The sequence below is a fragment of the Archocentrus centrarchus genome, chromosome 8 (assembly GCF_007364275.1).
Source record: "Archocentrus centrarchus isolate MPI-CPG fArcCen1 chromosome 8, fArcCen1, whole genome shotgun sequence".
Lineage (NCBI taxonomy): Eukaryota > Metazoa > Chordata > Actinopteri > Cichliformes > Cichlidae > Archocentrus > Archocentrus centrarchus.
In genome coordinates this window covers 15,128,019-15,152,743 of record NC_044353.1, presented here as the reverse complement: position 1 = coordinate 15,152,743, position 24,725 = coordinate 15,128,019, and the positions used below count along the sequence as shown (strand labels likewise).

General features: G+C 36.3%; 2 protein-coding genes and 1 gene segment (V, D, J or C); all 3 read right to left on the bottom strand.

The window, feature by feature from the left end:
• Window positions 1-24,725, bottom strand: part of LOC115783986 (serine/threonine-protein kinase pim-1-like) — a 1,015,907-nt gene that overhangs the window by 702,296 nt on the left and 288,886 nt on the right. The window lies entirely within an intron of this gene.
• LOC115783990 (immunoglobulin heavy constant mu-like) lies at window positions 115-4,693 on the bottom strand. The segment is given in 5 exon segments: window positions 115-622; window positions 806-1,123; window positions 1,228-1,557; window positions 2,334-2,630; window positions 4,635-4,693. Coding segments are annotated over 5 exon segments (1,353 nt in total).
• Window positions 21,329-24,725, bottom strand: part of LOC115783992 (Ig heavy chain Mem5-like) — a 194,250-nt gene continuing 190,853 nt past the window's right edge. Inside the window, exons 5-10 of the mRNA XM_030735028.1 lie at window positions 24,143-24,457; window positions 23,538-23,588; window positions 22,925-22,966; window positions 22,372-22,701; window positions 21,862-21,995; window positions 21,329-21,505 (exon numbers count right to left, since the gene is read on the bottom strand). Of these exons, the coding sequence (XP_030590888.1) occupies window positions 21,491-21,505; window positions 21,862-21,995; window positions 22,372-22,701; window positions 22,925-22,966; window positions 23,538-23,588; window positions 24,143-24,457 (887 nt within the window). The 3' untranslated portion in view covers window positions 21,329-21,490. The remainder of the gene's footprint in view (window positions 21,506-21,861; window positions 21,996-22,371; window positions 22,702-22,924; window positions 22,967-23,537; window positions 23,589-24,142; window positions 24,458-24,725) is intronic.

Below are 24,725 nucleotides of genomic sequence, written 5' to 3'. Positions count from 1 at the left end.
ATGCTACTATCTACATCTAATGTATGCAATGTTAGGATAGCACTGTGACTGTATGATAAACACAAAATCCTTTTAAATGGAGACATGAACTACATATAACAAACATCAACAGAGTTGCAAAGTGTTTTTTTTTTATTTTGAATCTGCATTAAAACACACAAACACAATGTCATATCACAAACAACAAACATTAAACAACAAGTAACAGGAGACACAGAGACATGAAATGACATCTACTGGGCCTTGCACGTTTCAGGGATGTTCATGTTGAGGTTGACGAGGTTGGTGTTTTCAAATGTTTTGTACCCAGTGGACCTGACAATAGCTTGAGTTGTGTTGACCACAGATTCGTGGTACACTACACAGTTATAGACGGCATCAGGCCTTTTCCACTGGTCCAGGCTGACAAACAACTGGCTGTAAGCAGAATAGCTTCCTTTGGTTTCAATAGGTTCTGTGGTACTAAATGCAGATGAGTCTGCTTCATCGTCATTCACAAGCCAGGACACATAAACATCCTTAGGGAAGAAGTCTTTCACAAAGCAAGTCAGGGTCACCATTTTTTTGCTAGTGTGTTCTAATGGAGGCAGCATAAAAACTGAAGGACGCTCAAGTCGTTGTCCTGTAAGCATCAGAGAACATGAGAGACTTTATGACACACATAAATGAACCTAAATAATACTGGGAATCTGTGCAAGAGAAGAAACAACAACAACAATGCACACACAGACACACTGATTGATTTCAAGATGGCAATAAGGAGTAAACAGGCTCACAGTAAACAGTTTCTGAATAATTTTCTTACCGAATCTCCTTGTATAAGTTCTCGTCATTGGCTCCAGCAAATCGTCGTGGTGAACAAGACAAGTGCGTTCCACACCCCTGGCCCATTCGTCAAAGGTGATGTCAATTTCAGACTTGTATGTCTTCCCATTGTCATTGACTTTAGTCATTGGATTGCTTAATACATCTCTTCCATCCTCTCTCTCCCAAGTTATACTGAGTCCTTTATTTTCTGCTGTGACTTTACATGTCACAGTTCCTTTTTTATGTAAAAGCATGCTCTTAGTTGTGGGGCCGATGATATCTACCTTCACATTATCTGTAGGACATGTGCAAGAACCTAAGTAAAGAAGCAATGAACAGTTATTGAATACAATCTTTTACAAAACCATTGGGGAAAATACACGTACAGTTCTTTTAAAAGGAAAAGTATCAGTTACTCACCTGATCGGCACTCTTTGCAAGGCACAGATTTATTCAAAGACTGATTTTCTCCTCCGTCAAACAGACATGAAAATTCAGTCTTTTCATCCAAGTCATTGGAATTTACTGTGAGAACACTCACTGCATTATACACCTTATTTTCATTCAGTTGTATCTGTTCTGAAACTGTACTGATCATATCTTTTTTGCTGGTGATGTCCACTCCATTTTTCTGCCATGTTATCGTATGTTTCTTTGGTGCAAACTCTTTGGCAAAGCAGGAGATGGTACAGCTGCCGTCCTCATCAGAATGCGAAAAGACTTTAAGAGTTGCATTCTTACGAAACGGCACTGAAAAACAAAGATATACACAAATATATGTATGCAGAAGCAGGGATATATATATATATATAAATATATATGCAGAAGCTGAGGTAAACATTGTGCTATAGTGTTTATATTACATAGATCTTGTTTGTAAACAGTTTTATTTATTTAAATCTGAAATAAAATTTGATTTCCATAGACAAAAAAAAATTAAATAACTGAACAGCAGAGCGTCAGTGCTCACTTCTGCATATACATTGACTGGCAAGCAAACACAGACTTAATGTTAATGTTAATTAGGTTAATAATCAATGTGCAATGGCAGTGGAGGGACACAGGCAGAAATTAGAAAGGATTAGAATAATGTAGATCGATGGAAAGAGGCACACAGTGCTATAATACTGTGTTTTTCTCAGAGAGGTGCTGAAGATGTACACTACATGAATGAAATTTTTTTTTTAAATTCTTCAAAAAATCCACAACAAAAGCAAAAAAGTTTAGATGAACTAGATAACATTTATCAGAAGTAGCAATCAATAAGTGTAGGTCATTAATACTTTACTAGCAATTTAATTATTTGCTGCACAAAAAACTAAACAAAAAGTCCAACTTGTACTGAGTAAGGGTTATGTATTTTTATAATCATAACATGCCAATTTAATGGCTATTGTTTTTTGTCAAGCTGCCTATACCTTTTAAATTCTTTACTTTAAAAATGTTATCAGTGCTTTTATGTAAATGTATTAGAAGTCAAATGAACCAAGAAAAAGTAATTAAATATGACGTAGCAGGAGTCTTACGTATTGGATCAACAGGAGTCTGTGCATTCCCAGCAGCATGATTCACAACACATTGGAAATTCTGTCTTGCATCCCAGTCCTGTCTCCTCACTCGGACTTGACTGACTCCAGTATAAACATCGCCCTTCTGTACTGCAGGGTACTGAATGAAGTCCTCCAAGGCAGTGCCGCCTTTGTTCCATGAGAAAGTCACTGACGGGGGGTTAAAGCCGGTGGCAAGGCAGCCAAGAGTGACCATCTCTCCGCTCTCAGAGCCACATGGTATCAGAGGAAACACAGTTGGTCCAGTTGAAGAGGCTAATAAAAGTGAAACAACAGTAATTAATGAACCAAAATCGAAATATAATAATGAAACAAACATTTTAAACTAGAATTGGTTAAAGAGAAATCAAACGAGCCGACTGTGTTGTATAATAAAGCCCATAATAAAATACTTCTTAATTGTTCTCTGCAACATTTATTCAGAGGCTATTTGTCCACCAACCTCCCTCAGTTCTATTATATATTATAAGCTTCACTCTTTGTTAGTCTGCAGTAAAACATTTCAAATGCAGAACATCAACAAAAAATAATTTGTTCAAAAAAATTCAATAAAGAATGGCATAAATCTGTAAATGTCTTTTCACAATGTTGATGGAAAAAGACAATAAATTTAATCCTGTCTCAGCAGCCGTGTTTGAGATTAAATGGTGTTCTTACCTGATGAAACGATGACTGCTTTCCCCAATAGTCAAAAGCACAGTACTGACTCTACATTGTTCTTAAAAAAAAGGCTAAAATACTAACAATGCACAAAAAAGTAAACTTTAACATTTATTAATCTCACTATAACTTGTATACTATGCAGGTTTAAAATTAAAAATAGACTAATTATATCTGATCACAGTGTTATCGCCTTTGGTTTCAATACATTTTCTGAGTATTTTAAAGCCCATTTGTGGTACTTAATGCAGTCTTTTCACACAAAAATCTTTGACTTTGATTTTAGAGATTATTTACCACAAAATGATTATTATTAATTTTTTTTTACAGATCAGGCTACAAAAACTGTTGATATAATTACTTACATTAATAAACTTCTCCCTATGGTTGTACCCATGTGAAAATAATGACATTATATTGTAGTGGAGGGATGAAAATTTTCTCTCTTTAGTTAGAAATATAACAATTCATACCTGAGGTGACGGTGACCATCGTGCCTTTCCCCCAGTAGTCAAAACCGTAGTCACAGTCTAACAAGTTATGCACCACTTCATACAAAAACCTTTCCACCTTATAATAATCTACTATCTCATATATTCAACTTATTGTTTGCAAATAGAAAATCAGAAGATTAAACAAAACCTGATTTCACCACCAACATTTAAACTAAGACTGCAAATTATAACACATTTATTTTGCAGTATTCTAGAAATGAACGCATTGAATTTTCTCACAACCACAATATTTCTTTAAAATATCACAGTTTTAAAATCCAAATTTTAACATTAAACAGAAAGAATTAGATTGTCTTACCTGATGTGACTGTAACCGTTGTACCTTTCCCCCAGTAGTCGAAAGCCCAGTTATCACAGTTAACAGAGTCTTTTTGCACCTCTCACAAAAACTAACTTCTGTGAAACGCTGTTAATTTTGAATCATTCTAAGCTTAATATTTAGTTATATAATTATGTTCCAATATAATCAAAGAGAAAGAACCACAAGGGTTAGGTTTTAGCAAATTCTTTGTCACATTACATATAATTAAATGGGAAAATAAGAATTTAGCTTTTAAAATAAATATAAAAATTCATACTTGAATCGACAGTGACCACTGTTCCATTTCCACAGTAGTCAAAGTCGCGGTAACAGGATAAAGAATTATTCACCACTCAATATAAAAGTTTGTTCCTATATTTCTACATTTTCCATCTTAATTATAATAAAACGGTATCTTCTCGTTGTTTGCAAATAGAAATTGAGAAGCCTCAATAAAACCTAATTTTTAACCAGTTTAAACTGAGCGTACAGATTATGAACTCACAGTATTATAGTAATTAAAATGTGTCAATATATGAAAACATTAATATTCATAGAAAAAAAAACACTTTTTGAATTTAAATCTCAACATTAAGAAGAAGAAATTCGATCGTCTTACCTGATGTGACAGTGACCATTGTGCCTTTCCCCCAGTAGTCAAAAGCGTTGTCACAGTGTAAAATTTCAACATATCCGACATACAAAAACGACCACCTCAGAGTCGAACATATCCAAATTAAATCTGACATTTTTAACATTATTATGTCGGAAAGCTCCTCTTACCTGATGTGACAGTGACCATTGTTCCTTTTCCCCAGTAGTCAAAAGCATCGTCACAGTGTGAGAAATCAACACATCCAACATACAAAAACTACCCCTTTTAAAATACTGTTGCTGTTACTGAGGTCTAAATATAAAGAATTAGAAAGTGTTATTACGCTACATACAAAGACAAAAACACTTATTATTATTTTTTACCTGATGTGACAGTCACGGTTGTTCCTTTTCCCCAGTAGTCAAAGTAGTCATCACAGTGACAGATTTCAATTGCACTATAATGCAAAAAATATTTTGCCGGCCTCTTGTGTAATCTAACACATGATTACACCTAACGGATAAACTGTTACCCATCATTTACACAGCTGTTTTACTTTTTCTTGCAGATCCCATTAGGCACAAAATATATCCAAGATTTCATTTAATACTATAAATAAGCAGTTAAATATAGGATTGACTTAACTGAAATTAAATGACATTATTACTTACCAGAAGTTACTGAGACTTGTGTTCCTTTGCCCCAGTAGTCAAAGGCATAACCATAGCTGTCACAGTGATCTGTTAGAGTCTGCATCTAATACAAATACTTATTTAATTTAAACCAAAGGGTTTGGGTTTCACAGACAAAACAATTCCCACTGTACTCTTTATTAGCAGCATCCCTTGAGATAACCATTTCCTGTGGTCTGGGTTATGTAAAAGTTGGTATTTTGCCAGCAGTTTGTAAGCACTTCCTCTTTATCAGACTCTTTTGGCAGCTCCAGTCACAGCAACCACATACAGCCAGTATGAGATAATGTTACTGACAGAGTTTTGTTGCCCTAAAGGCCATGTATATGTTTTAATACTGAACAGTCAGTACTTGTTTTTGGTTTTACTTAACTTGCTTGATGTAGGTGAACATTCTCCTCTGTTTTAGTAAGGAATTATGAATTATAAAATTTAATTTTTAATGTTAAATCAGGTGATCATTTGTTTAGTTGCTGTTTCAGAGCAGGAATGATGAGCAAGATTCCCTTAAATCTGTCATCAAAATAAAGTGCTATGCATCTTGAAGAAGATGCTGTTGTATCAATTTGTTGTGGAATGCTGTAGAGCAGTGGCACAGTCAGATTTGCAGAAATGCAAAAGGAGATGAAAGACACCTAGAGAAAAAAAAAAGGTTATTAAGACAGTTTGGGCCAGATTATAGAACTTTTTGCAACCAGCTAGTATGAGACCTCATTATGAAACCCATCAGGCATAGAACATGTTTTGGGTTCGTTTGCTGTAACGCATTTTCATATACATAACATAAGTTATTTTTTCCTAGTTGTCTGTTTTGAGTATAATGTGCAATGTACAAAATCCGCAATGCGAGGCGCCACACAGTTCTTATCATTATTGAAGAATGTGATTAATGATTTCAGATGCCTTTGTTTAGACACTTTTGTTTCATCTACTAAGAAATTAGTCCCCAACAACATCCCCAGTTAAAAGGTGTTAAGATATGTGGTCATCATACGACAGTCAAACTGCAAACATAATTTTATAGAATATGATGCATTATAGAATATGATGAACAGAATATAAAGTATTTAAAATGAGGTCAGTCTTAAACATCTTCATCAGGAATATTAATCCTGATGGTGTAATGAAAAATTTGTGTTTCAACTCATCTAACATCTGTGTACTGTTGTAACATTCTTTAGACCAGGAAGCAGGTTTGCAGTCTCACACCTTTCTGCAGCTTCTCTCCTCCTGTCATCCCCCCAAAACTTGTCTATTCCCAGACCACCAAAAAAACAAAACCAGCAAAAAAATCAATTAATAATAAAAATTAACAAGAACGAACAATATAGCTCTTCATTAGCCTGGAAAAAGAGTTTGTTGCTCTTTAAAAAAAAAAAAAAAAGCCCTCTGTAGAGCTCTGACATCTATTCATCACTGATTGAAGAAAACAAGAACATCTCTAGGTTTCTTTTCAGCACTGTAGCCAGGCTGACTAAGAGTCAGGGCTCTTTTAAAGTATTCCTTTGACCTTAGCTAGTAATGACTTCAGGAATTTCGTCACAAATAAAAGGTTTAACCATTAGAGGAAAAATTATTCATAACCATCTCACAGACGTGTCTTTGTGTACAGCTACTTTCAATACTACTGATATTTATTTAGACTCTCTCTCTCTGTCTCTTTCTGAGTTAGCTTCAATAGTTACTTCCTCCAAGTCATCAATGTGTCTATTAGACCCCTACAGGTTTAGGTGCACTGTGCCTCAAACATCAAGGACGGTATGTAAATAAAATTAGATTTAACTGAATTCTACAAAGACGCTTTCTAATGACTGAACAACACAAGAGATTTACAATATGACCACAATGAATATGGAGCTTTTAAACATGCGTTTCTGTTGTCACCATGCTGTCCTGCCAACTTGTTGGGTTGGAATTCAACATTAAAATAGTTGATTGTCATTGTGTCAGGGAGAGATAGCTTGATTATAACACAAGTGAACAGAAAGTTTAAGATGGTTAACTTGGATTCACTGCTGGATGCATGCCAGTGGAACACACTACGGTGTTTGCTGTTTGTGATGAACTGGTGAAGCACAACAACACACAAACAACTGATTACATGACAGAAGACTCACCCAAAGAACGTGTTGAGTGAGCTGATGAACAGTTTGAGAAAAAGTAGCAGAGGGAGAGACAGGAAACTGAAAGGGTGTGCATACATAGTGTATATTGGACAAAAGGTAAATGTGCAGCCTTAGGGGCTCTCACTGACAACCAAAGCCAAAAGTTTTTTTACAGTTAATTAAAAATTGAACAAGATGATCAAGATTATATTTATCAGTGTACTGACAAAAAAACAACAATAAATTTTTATCCCTTCAGAGGGGTCAAATTGTTGCACATGTCAGTGAATTAATAATCTGTTCTACTTTTTTTTTTTGCATTTTTGTCCACAGCAGTTTTCATCATAGTGGAGAGAGACAGGAAATGGAGGAAAAATACAGGGGAAGACACACAGGCAAATTGGCAACGGGCCGGGACACGAACCCGCGCCTCCCGCACCGCAACACGGCATATGTATGTGGTCTCCGGCTTCACCACTAAGCCACCCAGGTGCCTGTAAGCTGTTCTACTTTTAAGCAGGCCTGCGATACCGGCACAAAAGTCCTGCTGAAATACCTCGCTGAGAATGGTCACAAGGCGAGCCTCTCCAAATTACAGTGGGCTTTGGAGAAAATCACCTATCTAGGCCATGAGACCATTTCATATAGTAAGTCCATCTCTCCAAAATGATTGCAGCAATCCGTGGAGAATGACAACGACCAGTGGCATTGTTCTCATTCTAACTGGACTCAGTAGAAGCAGGTCTTCCTCTTAGCTTGCAAGCAGTAGCAGCAGCTGAAAAAGCAGTTCTAGCTTCACATCACCTTGTGGGCTATTCAGACTTTTGAGACCATTTTGCCATCATGTTCTGTGTTGCTAATCATTCTAGAGAAAAAAAAAAAATCCATCCATTTTCTTCCGCTTATCCAGGGCCAGGTTGCAGGGGCAGCAGCCTAAGCAGAGAAGCCCAGTTTTCTGCAGCTACAAATATGTGAAGGTCGACTTGGGTCAGAGTGGTGTACATTCTGTCATCAGAGAGTGAATGCAAAGGCCATGTGCAGATACTGTACCCGCATACCTTCTAATTATTTGTGACCTTGAGGACTTATTCATGATTCACTAGACTGCAGTACACCAACTACAAGGGTCTTTCAGTCGGATGCCATGTGAAACGTATTGAAAACAAGAAACAATTAGTTGTCCATGTTGTAAGTAGGTACCCGAGAGCGCATCTGCAAGCATCAACCCTGGCCTTAATCCCACTGGCAGCACATCAGATTTGGTTTGTATGTTTGCATGTGTCAGGGATGCATATTCACATATTCTTGTATATGTGTCTGAATCAGGGTTATTATAGTTAACGAAAACGAACGAAATAACGAAAACTGAAATTGAAAAAACATTGTTAACTGAAATAAATAAAAACTAAAATTAAAAGGAAGAAACGACAACTAACTAAAACTGAATTGTGAGTTTACAAAACTAACTAAAACTAACTGAAATTATAGATATTGTTATTTTTCAAAAGTCTTGTGGATTGATATGAAATCATTTTTTTCCTCTCTCCGAGTTTAAGCTCGGAATGCCGTCGGGCAAATGGGTGCGCATGTGCGTGCGTGCGCACACCGCGCTGCTCCTCAGAGAGTCCCATGTGGTGTTTTTTTTTTTTTTTTTTTTACTATGATAGCACAGATAGCAGCGAGTGTCTTGTTGTGGATGATGTTGTGGATGATGTACGGAACACTTCTTAGTCAGGAAAAAAAAACACCAATATCAAAGTAGATCTGAGAAGTGCACACAAGGCAGCTACGGAAACCGCTCTCATCCTACAAGGCAACCCGGCCTGCACCTCCAGAGAAACGTGACTACTCGTCGGGTCAACGCAGCCCACAACGTTGTGTTTAGTCCTTGTGCGTTTCCGGCTACTTTATCAGTCAGATAATAACAATCAGGACTAATAATCAAAGCATCAATATAAGGACTCACAAATGTCAGCAAATTCCTGGAGGAATTCCTGCTGAAACTATGGGAATGGACGTGAAGAAATGAAGAAAGTGAAAAAACAGGGACAAATATGTTTGCACCCTAAAAACTGAGCACAAAGAGCGAGGACCAAAAAACCCCCAGCACACAACCACAAGGTAATTAACACACGCAATCCAGCTATACATGCATAAATGCGGACATGAGGTCGAACACTTCCGTAGGCTACATAGGCCGCAAAGACCCTGCAAGTCTAATCAGCGAGCATCTAACCAAGTAGCTCCAAAACAGAAGCAGCATCAGGTGGAGAGAACATCAGGATGCAGCTGGATTTGAGCTTTGACTCCTTCGAGGAGTTTGTTTTTGTCAAACACCACATGTAGCTGTTGTTAATCTGCTGCACTGAGGCTGAACTTTATTGTGGAGTTTATTGTAGAATTTATCGAGTTTTGGAGTTCATATTGTTAGCAGTTTCTCCCTGTTGATGTTCATGTGTGTCCTTAATATTACACACATTTAGCATGTAGTTCTGCTGTCTGTGAACAGTTGGTTGCTGAATTTATTTCTTTAAAGGGTATCTTTAAAGCGTACCTGATTAAGTATGAAAATACTAAAACTAATACTGAAACTAACTAAAACTAAGCATAAAACCAAAAATAAAAACTAATAAAATGAGCAAAACTACTCTGAAAACTAATTAAAACTAACTGAATTAGAGAAAAAAAAGTAAAAACTAACTAAAACTAAACTATAATGTAAAATCCAAAACTATTATAACCCTGGTCTGAATTGAGGTAAAAGTGAGAGGTCTGAAATGTATCAGGTCCTGTTTGTGCACAACTAGTAAAAATACTCAAAACATTAAGAATGGGTTCAGTCTCTTGAACATGCACAGAACCATTCACTGACAGGCTGTCATGGTCCTGGGTCCTTATGACCTAATGTTTTTTGGTTTATGCTTTGTTTTGTATTGTATGTATCTTTTCTGGGTTTAGTTATGTTTGGATCTCTTGTGCCTTGTGTTTACCAGTGTTCAGTGTCTAGTCTGCGTCTCTGTTCCCTCGTTTGACTTCCTGTTGGTAGTCGTCTGGTCCCTGTGTGTTGTGTTCAGTTTTGCTTCCCCTTGTCTTGTCAGTGTAATTTGGTTCACCTGTGTTCCCAGCTGTTTCCACTCCTCTCATCAGCCCGTTTGTGTATTTAATTCCTGTGTTTTCTCTGCCTGTTGTTGTATCATTGTCATTGTCTTGGTTGGTGGTGTTGTTGGTTCCTGCTGTGTGCGCATGTTTATCCCTTAGTTTTATTTTGTGGTTTGTACCACTGGCTCCTGACCAGTCCTGCTGTGCTTTGCACTCATGACTAAAACCAGATTTAATTTACTCCTGCCTATTTGAGTCCTGCTTTGGGGTTTTCTGCCTTGCCTGACGCAGCAGTGCTTGACAGAGGCTCTCTCCGGTCTTCCTTCAGGCTTGTGTTGTCCTTGTTGCCAGATCTAGACTCATGATATACCTCCATGCTTGATTACATCTAACCTTACCTTTTTGGAGACTGTAGCTTGAAGTACTCACTGTAGTGCAAAAAAGGATTCAAAGATATAAAACCTTCCATTGTTAACTAACAAGCTAAGTAAAATCAGATTTTATGTTAGTCTCTAAGACAAAATGAGAAGCTTCACGTAAAAATAGCTTTGGATCATAATTGCAGTATAGGTGAAAATCTTGATTGTCAGTAAATGAGGTAATGAAATTTCTTATAAAAGATTTTACCTAATTTACTGACAATCAAGATTTTACACAATAGTGTAAAACTTGCTTTTGATACATATGCATATGTATCACAGAACAAAACTATTCTAGGGAGTCTTGAATCTGTAATGAATCACGAGTGCCTGGTAAGTTCAAAACATTACTATGGAGAAGAAAGGGTTAATCGTCTGACTCCCAAGTCACTAGCTTGTTCTCACCATAATATTAAAGTGGACAAATACAGTACATTACTACGGGTTGCTTATATCAACCCAGTAACCAAATGGTTAGAGCTGGTTTACAGTATACAGATTTAACTGGTGCTACTAACACAATTTAACAGTTTTTCAGTGAACAAAACAGATTTTTAATGAATGTTCTGCATTTTTTTGGGCTGGATAACATGTCTGACATTGAGCACTGACAGTGACACACTCTTTTTTTTTTTTATTTTTCCTGCTCTCAGTGGAGACGGACATGTTTTTTCTCTTCTCTCCAACCTTCCCTATCTACCCCTGCTTTCTTCTGCTTTGCTGCTTAGAGCGTCTCTTCACACATCCCCGAACTGGAAATTAAATTATGGATCTGGTCAGCTGGTCTCTCAACACTATTGATGGTCAAATTCTCATCACGAGGAGATTGGGAGAAGGGGAACCCTCTTTCCTCTGGTAAATGGACTAGTTCTTATATAGCGCTTTTCTACTCAGTCAGAGCACTCAAAGCGCTTATACAACACGTTTTTTACATTTACCCATGCACACCCATTCATACAAGCACTTCCATGTTAACTAAGCTAAGTGCTTTTTAATTATATAACATTCACACACATTCACACTCCGACGGAACGGTCGGAGAGCAACTTGGGGTTAAGTATCTTGCCCAAGGATACATTGGCATGTAGCCTGGAATAGCCAGGAATCAAACCCCTGACCTTCCGATCAGTAGGTGACCTGCTCTACCTACTGAGCTACAGCCACCCCAACTACATAACTGGCTGGCTATGCTATGGATTCCTGTGGGGATGGAAGATAACGTTCCTGGCTGCACTGTGTGGATATGGCATATATATTGATACCAGGATTTTTCCCGAATTGGACCTGGAGATACCTGGTTTCCGGGCAGCTGTTCAGGCCCTAGTAAGGCTGCCTATGAGGGATGCAGAAACAGTACAAACTCAATCAGACTCAGTAGAACTGAATCAAAGTGGATTACATCTGGAGGAGTGTTGGAGTGTCTGTTTCTGCGTGGCGGAGTAGAACCAAAAATTCGGATGATTGGATTTCTGAGAGGTAACCAGAAAACTGTCTGTCAGCAAATAGTTATGACGGACTGAACCTAAACAATCACAGTATCCTGCTCGTCTCTGCTGGCAGCCCCTCCCCCACCCACCCTAGTGCTCTCCAGCTTTAAATGTGCTACTGCTTTGCTGAGGTGTTTTTTGGAACCTCGTAAGGTGTTCATAATGAACACAGTACGAGATGATTTTTTTTAACCTTCCTATCGCAGTGTAGCTCTCTGTTTTCCTGCTAAAGGTAGCGCCGGTAAAACGGCTGCATGACCTCAGACACCTGTCCCCCCCTCCCCCCTGTTTGTTTCTGATGTTTGTATTTCTCTTGGATGGGTGTTCATTATATGTTTACATATAATGACAAAGTCTTCTTGTTCTTGTTGTCTAAGGGGTCCTCATACTCATTTTAAAGTGGTATTAATCATCATTTCATTTTACCCGGTGTTAATCATTTCAGATGTGCTATTGTCTAAGGAAATGGTATTGTTACAATATTTCTTTTCAGATTGAAAGCATTCAAATACACTGTCTTTCTGCTGCTTTGTGTGTTACCATGAACTCTCATTGCTGAGCTTTTGACTGTCAGTCCAAAGTGTCAGTTTGTTAACTGGATGTGGAAACACCTGTTGTGGTGAAGATTGCTTCCTGTGTGTTGCAATAATAGTAATCAGAAAGGATGCTGTTTGCAAGTCTGAAAATGTCCCTGACAGTATATTGTTATGAAACTGTAGTTTTCATGACAGTATACATTTAAAGTAAACATTAACTATAAATAAAGTGATGCAGATAACATTTAAAAATGGTTAATTTAAAGTGACAACGTTTGGTGAAGTGTAATTTATAAAGATCTACATGCTAATCTTATGAAGGCAAAGGAAACTATAAATTTCAAGCTCATGATGTTGGTATAAGAAAACATCCCTTAGAACATTTCTGTTGGACACATGCCAATCTGACAGGATGATGAGGCTTTACATTGGTTGGAATGATGTGAATTTTGTCATCCAACTATTAACTATTTTACGTTTATTTTACTAGTAACTATTTTACATGAATTCACAGTCAACTCCAAGGGCATTAGAAAACTGTATAAAAAGAACTATTCAATTCAATTCAATTTTATTTATATAGCGCCAAATCACAACAAACTGTCGCCTCAAGGCACTTTGTATTGTGGGTAAAGACCCTACTCGTACTACTACTACTGGTGACCCTGTGCAGGTTGACCTTAGTTTTTGTCATAGGATGTATCGCTGTTGTGGTGCTCATACTGCACTGTGACTGAATGCTGTACAAAAACTTCACCTTGTACATCAGCTGTCATGACACATCACATTTGCTGTAACTTTAAAAACTTCTGACATTAATTTAATAACATTTTTTTATGTCTGTGTGTCAGTTTATTAACTATATGAACTGGAACTCTTGGCTGGTCAGTTAGACCAGCTGAGAGATGCAGGGGAGGGGAGAGGGAGGACTGGGTTTCTCCACTTGGGCCGCTGCCCCCACGACCCAGATAAGTAGAGGAAAAATTGAAGTCTAGGGATCTGGAATTTTTTTTTCTATTTTTTTTTTTTAAAAGACGTAGCAACTTTGTTATTTAGTTGACAGGTTTTTGTATTGCCTTCTAACACTGTGAGCCCCAGTTCCCACTATACACAGTGTGGCATTCTCCTACAAAAACCTTCACCTGGTAGGGTGCACAAGTCAGTGTTTTTCACTTTTCAGTTAACACATTTATATTTGTTTTATGGATATATTTTACAGTATAACTAATCATGCTGCAATTCATTTAAAATGTTACAGCTGAAAGGTTATTTGAACTTTTTTGCATTAACCTTTAAAATGATATTTGCTTTATTAATGCAACAACAATTATTGATAAATAACTGTTTACATGAATGCTCAGGAAGTTGTATCAGTTGAAAGATTTTGGCATCAAAATGACATTTATGGTAAATATACCTTATTAAATTTGAAACATTTTTGCCTTTCACATCGTTTTCTGAGACACATACAGGAAACAGATGTCTTTACTCACTATTGTTTCTTTCTTTATCATTTTTAGTGGATGAGGTTTTTGTCATAGAATGCATCACAGTGGTTGCCATCGTACACCGTGGCTCAACCCCGTACAAAAATGTCACAGTGCATTCTGGCTATCATGAATTTATTACTTAAAGATTCTTCTTCTTAAAGATTTCTTCTAGAATTTTCCAAAGTTCATGTGGGAAAACAGCTAAAGTTCAGTTATCTTGGATACTTGTTTTATGGACCAGCATCGCGTCTTTCTCAGTGGAATGAGGTTTTCGACATAGTCTGTATCACTGTGGCCGTAATACTGCACTGTAATGCAGCCCCGTACAAAAACCACCATCTTATACCCATTAGCTTAAAACTACTTCTTAGTTGACCTAAGCCCGGGGGTCTGATTGATTGTTTCTGTTTTTAATTATCAGCATAAACATGGCATTTGTGAGAATTTAGAATTTAATTTCCTCTTCTATGTATTATCAGGCAAAACTAAGAGTGAAAAAACTGCAGAAACGTAATTTTTTTCTGCTCAATTAAAATGCAAATTAGACTAAGAAGCATCCTTATAAATGAATAGTGATCACTGTAATTAAACTTTTTCAAAAAATTGGACCACCGTCAGCATAAATAACCCCTTTCCATCTATATTAGACTGCGTAATGAGAGAGCAATGATTTCTGCATATTTTTCAGAATGACTACACTTACAAGATTTGGTATTTTATTTATTCATTCATTTTATTTATTGTTTTTATGACCTCACTACAGTGCAAAAAAATTACTGAATTAACAAATGACAATGACCTAATCTGAATGAGAGAAGAGTGTAAAGATAATAAAGGTAGGTTATTTAACTTCAGTTTCTAATGATTATTTGTGAGATACTTGTGCAAACACAAGTATAATACTGCACATGAACATTAATTTCATTGACTACTAAAATTTCCTATAATTTTAATGTTTTATAAGTTTAAGAAATGATAAATAAACATAAGGGCTATTTACTCTTTTCTAAATGGGACTTTTTCAGTCAGTGAAATGTTGTATAAATATATTCTCTCTTTTCATAACAGCATGTGCCGTAGTTCAGTTTACAACTGTTTTTGTATTGTCATTTAACAGTGTGGGTTCCACCACAGTGACACAGACTAATGCAAAAACCTTTGCCTCATAAGGTGCATGTCTAATATTTGGTACTGTCTGACTGCTTGTACCAAGCAGGGATCTATCTGTCTGTCTATCTGTCTGTCTGTCTGTCTGTCTGTCTAATGTCCTTTTTTTCTACAATGCAGTAAGGACACAGAGGCTTTTTCTCAGAGCAGTGAGGTTTTTGTCACAGGATGCATCACTGTGGCTGTTATAGTACACTGTGGCTCAAGTCCATACAAAAACATCAGGCCACATGTCTCCTTTGTGATGACTAAATGCTTTAAGTAAACACTTTCATGTTACTTTAATCAAATCCATAGTGCCCGCTATCTTATGATGTTCTTTGTATTTCATCTTACAATAAAATAAATAATTTTTTTCCAGAACTGTTCTAGAAAATTTCCTTCTGTTGACCGTCTCCTTCAGACTCAAAAAGTCAGGCAGAATGAACCAATCTCCTCTTTTATGAGGCACAGTGACTTCCTGCACAAGTTCAAGTTTTTGCATTGGCAGATATCACTGTGGCCCCAGTTATGCACTCTGGTACAAAGGCATACAAAAACCTCTGACTGATACATACACTGTATACTGCCCTGCCAGTCTTTTTTTTTTTTTTTTTTTTTAGCTACCAACAAACCATAACAAATGAACAAATACAATATATATAGTTGGTGCCTTTAACTTTACATTAGTAATGATTAAATATGCTTCATGTGCATAATTGTATTTCATTCACATATGTTATGTTATGAGTAGAAAAAATGACTTTTAAATGAATTTAGTTTTTAGATTTTTTTTATTCAAAATAGCTTAATCTTTTAATATATTTTTTATAATAAATATTTGTGCTCCTCTTTACCTTTCCATCATTAACATAATGTTAATTTTTTAGATTATTTTAATGTACAGTATGTAACACGACCGTGAATGGGTTACAAAACAAAGAAAACAAAGTTCAAGTTCCTTTTATCTAAAGAAGACTTTCTTTTAGTCAGTAAGACCTTGTGAATATATATATATATATATATATACACACACAAAATGATCTTGAACCACAGTTCAGTTTAGATTAAGTTTTTGTATTGCCATATAACCGTGTGGGTCCCACCCCACAGTCACAGATAGTTATACAAAAACCTCGGGCATCAAGAAGCCATTTTTGCCACTCTGTGGATATTTTCTCTTTTTCTGACCAATCTCTGTAATGATCAGCAGTTTCTGAAATACTCAGATGAGCTTGTCTGGCACCAACAACCATGCCAGATTCAAAATAACTTAAATTACCTTTCTGATGCTTTGAACTTCAGCAGTTTGGCTTGACCATGCCTAAATGCACCGAGTTGCTGCTATGACTGGCTGAGTAGGAGGCCCAACACTAGAGGAAAAATAAGTCGGCAACATCCTTGCGACCATGAAAAAAATGGTGGTTGGTGAGTGATTGCATTTTTTTCTTTTTCTTTTCTGATTGCAAGTAGTTGTAGCAAACAAAATAAAATCCATGCACATCCTCCCCACTATGTGGGACACATGGTGGACCAACCAAAACAATGCAGCTCGCACATTGTAGTGCATTGCAATCAATCTCAGACAGAATCTCAGAAAGATTACCAATTTTTTATCAACGTTGCTGACACAAATCATTTAGGACAAAAGCATGATGAGTTGTTTGGTTGTTTGTTGTTTTTCACATTTGAACACAGATTTCAATAGACAGAATTTTTTCATGCAGTGTTATGTTAAATATAACCTTTCTTCAGAAATGTGTCAGAATACGCCAGTCTCTTATTTTATGATGCTCAGTGACTTTCTGCATACTTTTAGTTCAGGACAGGTTTTTGTATTGCCAGATGTCATTGTGGCTCCCACTGTATACACTGTTGCACACAGTCATACAAAAACCTCTGCCTGATACATGCACTGCATCGTGCATTGTCAGTTTTTTGCAAGATTTTTGGTAAGATTCTAGTTCATGAATGAATCTGTGGTCTATTCTCTTCTATTTTATTTATCTTCCTCTTATTATTATTATTATTATTATTATTATTATTATTATTAATTTTACATTTTGAATCCTATTTATTACGTATATGTTTTGAATCCCAGTTATTAACTAAGAGTAAAACACTTTTGGATACTTCAACCAGGCATTTTTTGTTGCCATTTAGAAGATGCTCATTCTTTCTTTAGAGACAACATAATGATCTCGTGTTTTTCTTTATGACAGCAGGTTTTTGTCACAGGATGAGTTACTGTGGCTGCTATACTGCACTGTGATGAAATCCTACACAAAAATGCCTCCCTGCAAACTGCCTGTAACACATATAGTTTTACCTGTTTAGTTTAACTTTCAGAATAGATTAAAAAACCTGAAAAAAATGATATATATTCCTATGTATATATATGACTATGTTTTTATTCTTTATCTAATTAGTATTTTCATGTATGCAGAATTCTTAAAAACATTCAGTATTCCTATTGTCATATTTTAATCAGAAAAAACTGCAAGCCTGGAGAAATGACACAAATGTATTTTAAATGAGGAAAACAGCTAAAACTAGTCATCTAGGAAAGGATATTTATACACATCTTTTCAGTTCTCTTATCCCAAGTCTTTAAGGAACTTCATTTACATCATCTTTACTGTAAATGGTCCAGTGAGTGTTTTGTGGAATGATTTTGGAGCTGTAACCCTTGTCATGCACATAGAAATGATGCTACAGTCAGTCATACACATCTAATATCGATAATTACTATGTGACATAATAATTATTTTATCAGTTTTCTTCTCTTCATTTTTGTAAATTCTCGTTTTTTACAATCCAAAATGATCATTTCATTTTGATTGCACAACACTGATTAATAATAAAATCATACATTTTTTTAAATTAATTTTAGGATTTGCTGAAGAGCAGACTGTATAATAATGAAGGCTCCACTTATATTATTTGTTGCATTTATACACATTTGCTTTACAGTAGGAAGCCTGTGCCTTTCTTAAGGAGGTTTTTGTAGCTGAGTGGATCACTGTGGCCACCCCATACACTGTGGAATATAACAGTTCAAAAACCTAAGACACTGTGTAGCTGCCACCCATTACTTTACATAAACAAGAAAACAGATGCTCTATTATTTAAAAAATTTAAAATAAAGCACAAACTATTAGAGCATTGTAGTGACCATTGTATATCAATAGTATGGATATAAATTCACATTGTTTAAAGGCAGGAGTCATTAATTTGAATTTTGATAAGCTTTTAACAGCTTTATTATAGGAATGACTATTGCTTAATTATTACTATTGTGTGCATCTTTGGAGTTATAGAAAACACAAAGATTTGTATTTCATTTTGTATTTTGTATTTACTGTGTATTAAAAATAACCAAAATCATTTCAGTTATTACTATGTTTATTTCTTTAAAAAAGTATGCATTTTTAAAATTAATTTTACCTAATTAGCGGTGAAAAATATCTTAATTTGTAAATAATTATGGCATATCACTGGGAACACTTATAACACTATTTATAAATATATAAATGATTAATTCGACTTTATATGACTTCATAGAGTAAATGGGGAAACAGCACATTCATAATGTATTTAATTTAACAATAATAATACGTAATAAAAAAAATCATATTATCATCAACCATTCATTGTGTTCATTCACTTAACAGGACCAGTAAAGTTAGAGACGGGTTTCAGGCCAGGGTTTTTGTTGTGGGGTTTACCACCGTGTTGTAACCACCATAATAACACAGTGATGGAAGCTCTTACCAAAACCTCCCCACTCTTGCCACACCGCAACAGTTTCTGACTTGTCACTGAGAACAATGGCATTTTCTTATTAAGATGCAACAAAAACACACGTTATTTTACAAATATTTAAGACATATTTAATATTTCTTACTTTACAGTTCTACCTGAATAATAGACTTAAATATTTTGTATGCTGTGTTTATGTTTGCGTCTCAGCACCAGCATTTCCTGGTGACCTTGAAATTACGTTCTTCAAAAAAAACAACTTAAGCTTGTGTAACAGAAAAGCATTGATAATACATTAACCTCTGCATGATGAAAATCACATTTTGTGCACTTGTGTCCACATCTTTCAGTGAGCAGGCTCGCAGAGTTTCACACTCCATGGTTTTGTGCACATAAAGACCTGTGGATGGCGGCCCAAGCAAGGCTTTCATTTTTTAAAGGCCGTCTGTCTGTACAGAATACAGAAAGAAGGCAGCCCACAGATTTAGTTCAGTTTTTGCTCTTTCAGTTTCTCAGACTTGCAGCAACAGCAGGCTCTATATGCCTAATTGAGATTAAAAAAAAGTCAAACAAGAAATGTTTAATTTTTGCATTCAGTAAGTTTTTTTTTGGTTTGTTTCCAAACACTGCTTCTATGAACTACATGAAACTCAAGTGCCAAACAGCCTACCCCACTAGATGGCAGTATTTTATCACGTTTCTGACTTCAGGGTCGAGTATAAAGCCGTACTTGTTTAGGTATATTACATATGACTTTTACAGGCACAAATGAAAATGCTTTGAACTTTCCAAACAATGCAATAGTTAAAACTGCAAATCTGAATGGAAATATGAAATATGACATAAAATATGAAAAACAAACTGTCATAAAATAATTAAAATTAAAGTAGTGACTGTCCTTAAATGTTAATTTTATACATTCACATTTTTTTCTGTTTCCTGTGTGCAGTTTGTGAGGGTGTGGTCACATTTTGAGCATATATACTTGCTTTTGTCTGCAAACTTTTGACCCTTCTGAAGGCATGTGTATCACTTATAGCTGGATACGTTTGCAAACGGACACAAGTTGTTTGTGGTTTGAAGAAATGCATTCATGCAGGTGTGGTCCCAAAGATGCAGAGAAAGCAGAGAAGAGGCTTTCTAAAGATGACACATTTAGAAACATCCTGAAACTGAAACCCAGCAGACCTTAACCGGCAACAGAAGTTATTTCTATGAATCAAATGAGCAAAATACTTTGAGAAAACTTTGCGTTTGTTGCACAGATCACATATTTTCACACCCACTTTAATGAATAATGCACACTCCATATAATGATGCAAGGAACTGTGTAGTTAGATTGATAGAGGCTGTGCAGAGATGCCCCTGAGACAATCCAGCACATAACAACAGCCTGCAAGATGCTGTAAGCAGGCAGGGCATACATGGAACGCCATAACCAAGTAGCTGGCAAAGTATACAGGAACATCTGTGCCAAATATGGCCTTGTAGTCCCAAGGTCAAATGGGTTATGCTACAAAGGTGACTGAGAATAACAGAGCTAAGATCCTGTGGGACTTCCAGACACAGACGGTCAGACTGGTGATGGCTAACCAACCATCGTAGCGGTGGACCCACAGATGAAGATGCACTTTATTTATTTAAATTTCACTTACACCACTCTTGAAGGTGGGCCCACCTTCATTCTGAGCTTTATCTGTGAGCATTTATGTCTAAGGAATGCACGTGAGCTATTTCATGCCTCGATATGTAAATATGTAATATACTGACAGATGCAGATCTTGTTTCTTGGAAATTAATTCAAGCTTGTAATGGTTTCCGCACAGTTTTACTTGTGCAGGTGTGGTCCCAGGGGTGCACCCGGAACCTCGAAACCTCCCGACTCTAACCGATAACAGAAGTTTACGGTACATTGACTTCAGATGTTATTCTTAGAACCCTTGAGAAATGATAGAGCAACATCCTGCAAGGCTTTCTATGTTTATTATGCACAACACTCACATTCATACTGCCTTTAAATTTTAAGCTTGCAAATTTCATTTACTGAATCATGGAATTATTAATGAATTCAGAAAAATTGGTTATTTCCTAACACTAAAGGAACGACAGGGAAGCGTAATCATATTAATATGAAGAAATGCAGTTTTATTTTTTTTATTTATTTTCCACAGTTTACAAATTTGTTGATTTGGTACTTATACGTGACAGGCAGGTATTATAACAAATAAATGATGTATATACATAAAAATAGATTGAAAAATAGATTTTAAAAACAGATTGGAAATGATGCCCTGATTCATCCCGTTCTTTATGGTTTCTTCATCTGCAAAAAGAAAACATCAGACAGTTAAATATAGCTAATGCACTTTCTTTCTTAATTTCACTTCACTGTACATCTTAATGTAGCAGAGGAGAATACATTACAGCCTAATAATTTCTCAAACACAAGTGTTATTTTTTTGTCTTTTTTAAGAAGCAAAATGAAATACATTTGCATCAGAAAAGTTGACCTTTTTAATTGCAAACAGAACATTAAAATTCTTAATTCTGGAAAAATTGATTTCTGAGCACTCAGAGTTTCCATGTCTCACATATTCTTGTGACTGAGTTTATCCTACGTTACAACTCCATTTAGTCATCAAAAAACTGAAATAGAGAAAATGCAGTCTGCATGTTTACCTTAACCAGGCTGATTATTATGCTATAGAAGAGAGAGAACATGAAGAGGAATATGAAGGAGGAGGCTGTGGACCACAGGCTGCTAAAATCCTCTTCATTGATGTCATCTGTGCCTCTCAGATCACAAACATTATCTAAGTGGAAGGTACAGTATTAGTGGTTAGAGGAGATCTGTGTGCATCTGTGTTTTTCTCCCTTTTATTAGCTTAATCCACTTTTCTTTTTTCTTAATAGTGTCAATAAACAGTTAAAAAAACTTTTCAATTTGTTCATCTACACACATACCAAAGAGTCTCCATGCAACATTTATTGAAAACAGACAGCACATTTATCAAGCAATCACACACTGTCACTCAGACAGACTGAAAAACAGCACTATGACAAAGAAAACATACATTTTGTCTCACAGTGACTAATGACATCACAGGTACATAGGTTTTCATAGAGAAAACTCACACAGAGACAGAATGACATCAGCACAAAATATCAGCTACTAATAGGAACAATTACATTCAATGGAATTTTCCTCGACCCGAGACGTTTGTTTTGTAAGACCTTCAGACGGGACGCTGCAAATGAACAGTCTCTTCGGATTACTTTCCCAGTCTTTCTTAGTCATGGTGTAAAGACTCATAGATCGCCATTTTTTGTCATTTTTGGTCTGCTTTGCTGGGAAGTCGACGCCTTCAGTGGATGAGCTATGCTTCTTTCCATGTATTTCTGACCATTCAAATTTGAACTCCTTTTTCACACTACTGGTCACCAGACACACCAGAGTGACTTCGTCTGTAAGGCTGAGAATCTGCTGTTCTGAGAGCAAGTGAAGTCTCATCGTTGTCTCTGTCCCATTAAGAAGAGATACTTAGTTAAACAGGGAGATTTGTGTACAAGTTTAAAGTGCAGACACTGACTTTTATATATGCATACACACATATACATAGGTACACAGTTTTGTGTGTGTGTGTGTGTGTGTGTGTGTGTGTGTGTGTGTGTGTGTGTGTGTGTGTGTGTGTGTGTGTGTGTGTGTTGAATTACACATTTGGTTACATACTGTGTTTCTCACCTGCATCCCGGACTGTAGTTTTGGGGGTTTTTGGTGGAGTTGCTGAGATTAAAAAACAAACAAAAACAGCAATTTGCTATGAATAATGCTACTATACTTGATAATCTGTAACATGTCAACTTAATGGCTATTAGTTTTTGTCAAACTGGAGCTCATGTTATGCTGAACCCATGTAAACACATCTCCAAAGCTTATTGTCCTTCTGTGCATGCAGTCCTATCTGTCTCAGTCTCTGAGCTACTGATTGCTTTCACTCACAGTGAAACTGTTCACCTGTGAACTGAGTTGATACGGTCTTTTGGAAAAACAACTCTTTCTGCTTTGTCTTGCTGAAATATCCTGATTATTCACACAATTATGTGACCCTGTCTACTTCAGGTCTTTGTGCACCTGCAGCTGTGTCTATTTCATTTTTTAAACAGCCCAAAGAGGAGTTCTAGTAGAAGAGGTTAGAAGAGGCAGCATTTTCATTGCTTATAACTACCGAGTGTCATGTATAGCTGAAGTCAAAGTCAAAAAATTTGCGTTTTCCCACGGCTGCTGCCAGCATAGTAATCATCTGTACCACCGTGTGTGTGTGAGTGTGTTTGTGTCTGTGTGTGCGGTTACATACGTCCTGTTGAAACAGGAGTTGTAACTGGAATTGTGGTGGGTTTGGGTGTAGCTGTTCAGAGAAAAAGAAAACAAGCAAAAGTCTTTACGTATTTGATCATGAATTAAACCCTCAAATTAATGGCTGTTAGTTTTTTTGTCAAACTGTTTCTGCATTTTTTGTAGTTAAAAAAAAAATCCTTTCAAACTATGTTGGAATTGTGAAATAAGTTATTAGTGCTTTCTTTCTTGTAAACCTCTTAGAATTCAAATAAACTACTTAAAAGACATTATATATGACTTAACATAAGTCTTATCTGGTTTTATGACCAGTATGGTTCACAGCAATTTACTCATTTGCTGCACCCCCCCCCCCCCCCCCCCCCAAAAAAAAAAAAAAAAAAAATTGAACTAAACCAAAAGCCCAACTTGCACTGAGTTAGGGTTTTGTATTTTTATAATGCATAACAAACCATTTTAATGACAATTGTTTCTTGTCAAACTGCTTCTGCTTTTCAATTCCTTAAAATTGTTTAATTTTAAAAATTTTATCAGTGTTTCATGGAAACCTATTAGAAGCCAAATAAATCAAGAAAATAATTAAATATGATGTAGCATGAGTCTTACATGGTGGTGTTGGTGGTGGTGGGTTATTGATAGAAGCCTGTGCATTCCCAGCTGCGTGAGTCACAGCACATTGGACATTCTGTCCTGCGCCCCAGTCCTGTCTCCTCACTTGGACTTGACTGACTCCAGTATAAACGTTGCCCTTCTGCACTGCGGGGTACTGAATGAAATCGGTCAAGGCAGTGCCACCTTTGGTCCATGAGAAAGTCACCGAAGAAGGGTTAAAGCCGGTGGCAAGGCAGCCAACAGTGACCGTCTCTCTGCTCTCAGAGCCACACGGTATCAGAGGAAACACAGTGGGTCGACTTGAAGAGTCTAATAAAGGGCAAACAACAGTAATTAATAAACCAAAATAAAAATATAATAATAAGACACATAGAAGTGTTTAAAGAGAAATCACTTGAGCTGATTCTGTTGTGTAACAGAGGCCAGCATGAACAATATTACATGTTAAATGTTCAGTGTAGACATTTCAAGTGTTGAATGATTCTCTGCAACATTTATTTAGAGGCTGTGTGCTCATCATCCACCCTCAAAAGTATAAGTTCCACTTTTCTTATGTATTCTACATATTCACTGGAAA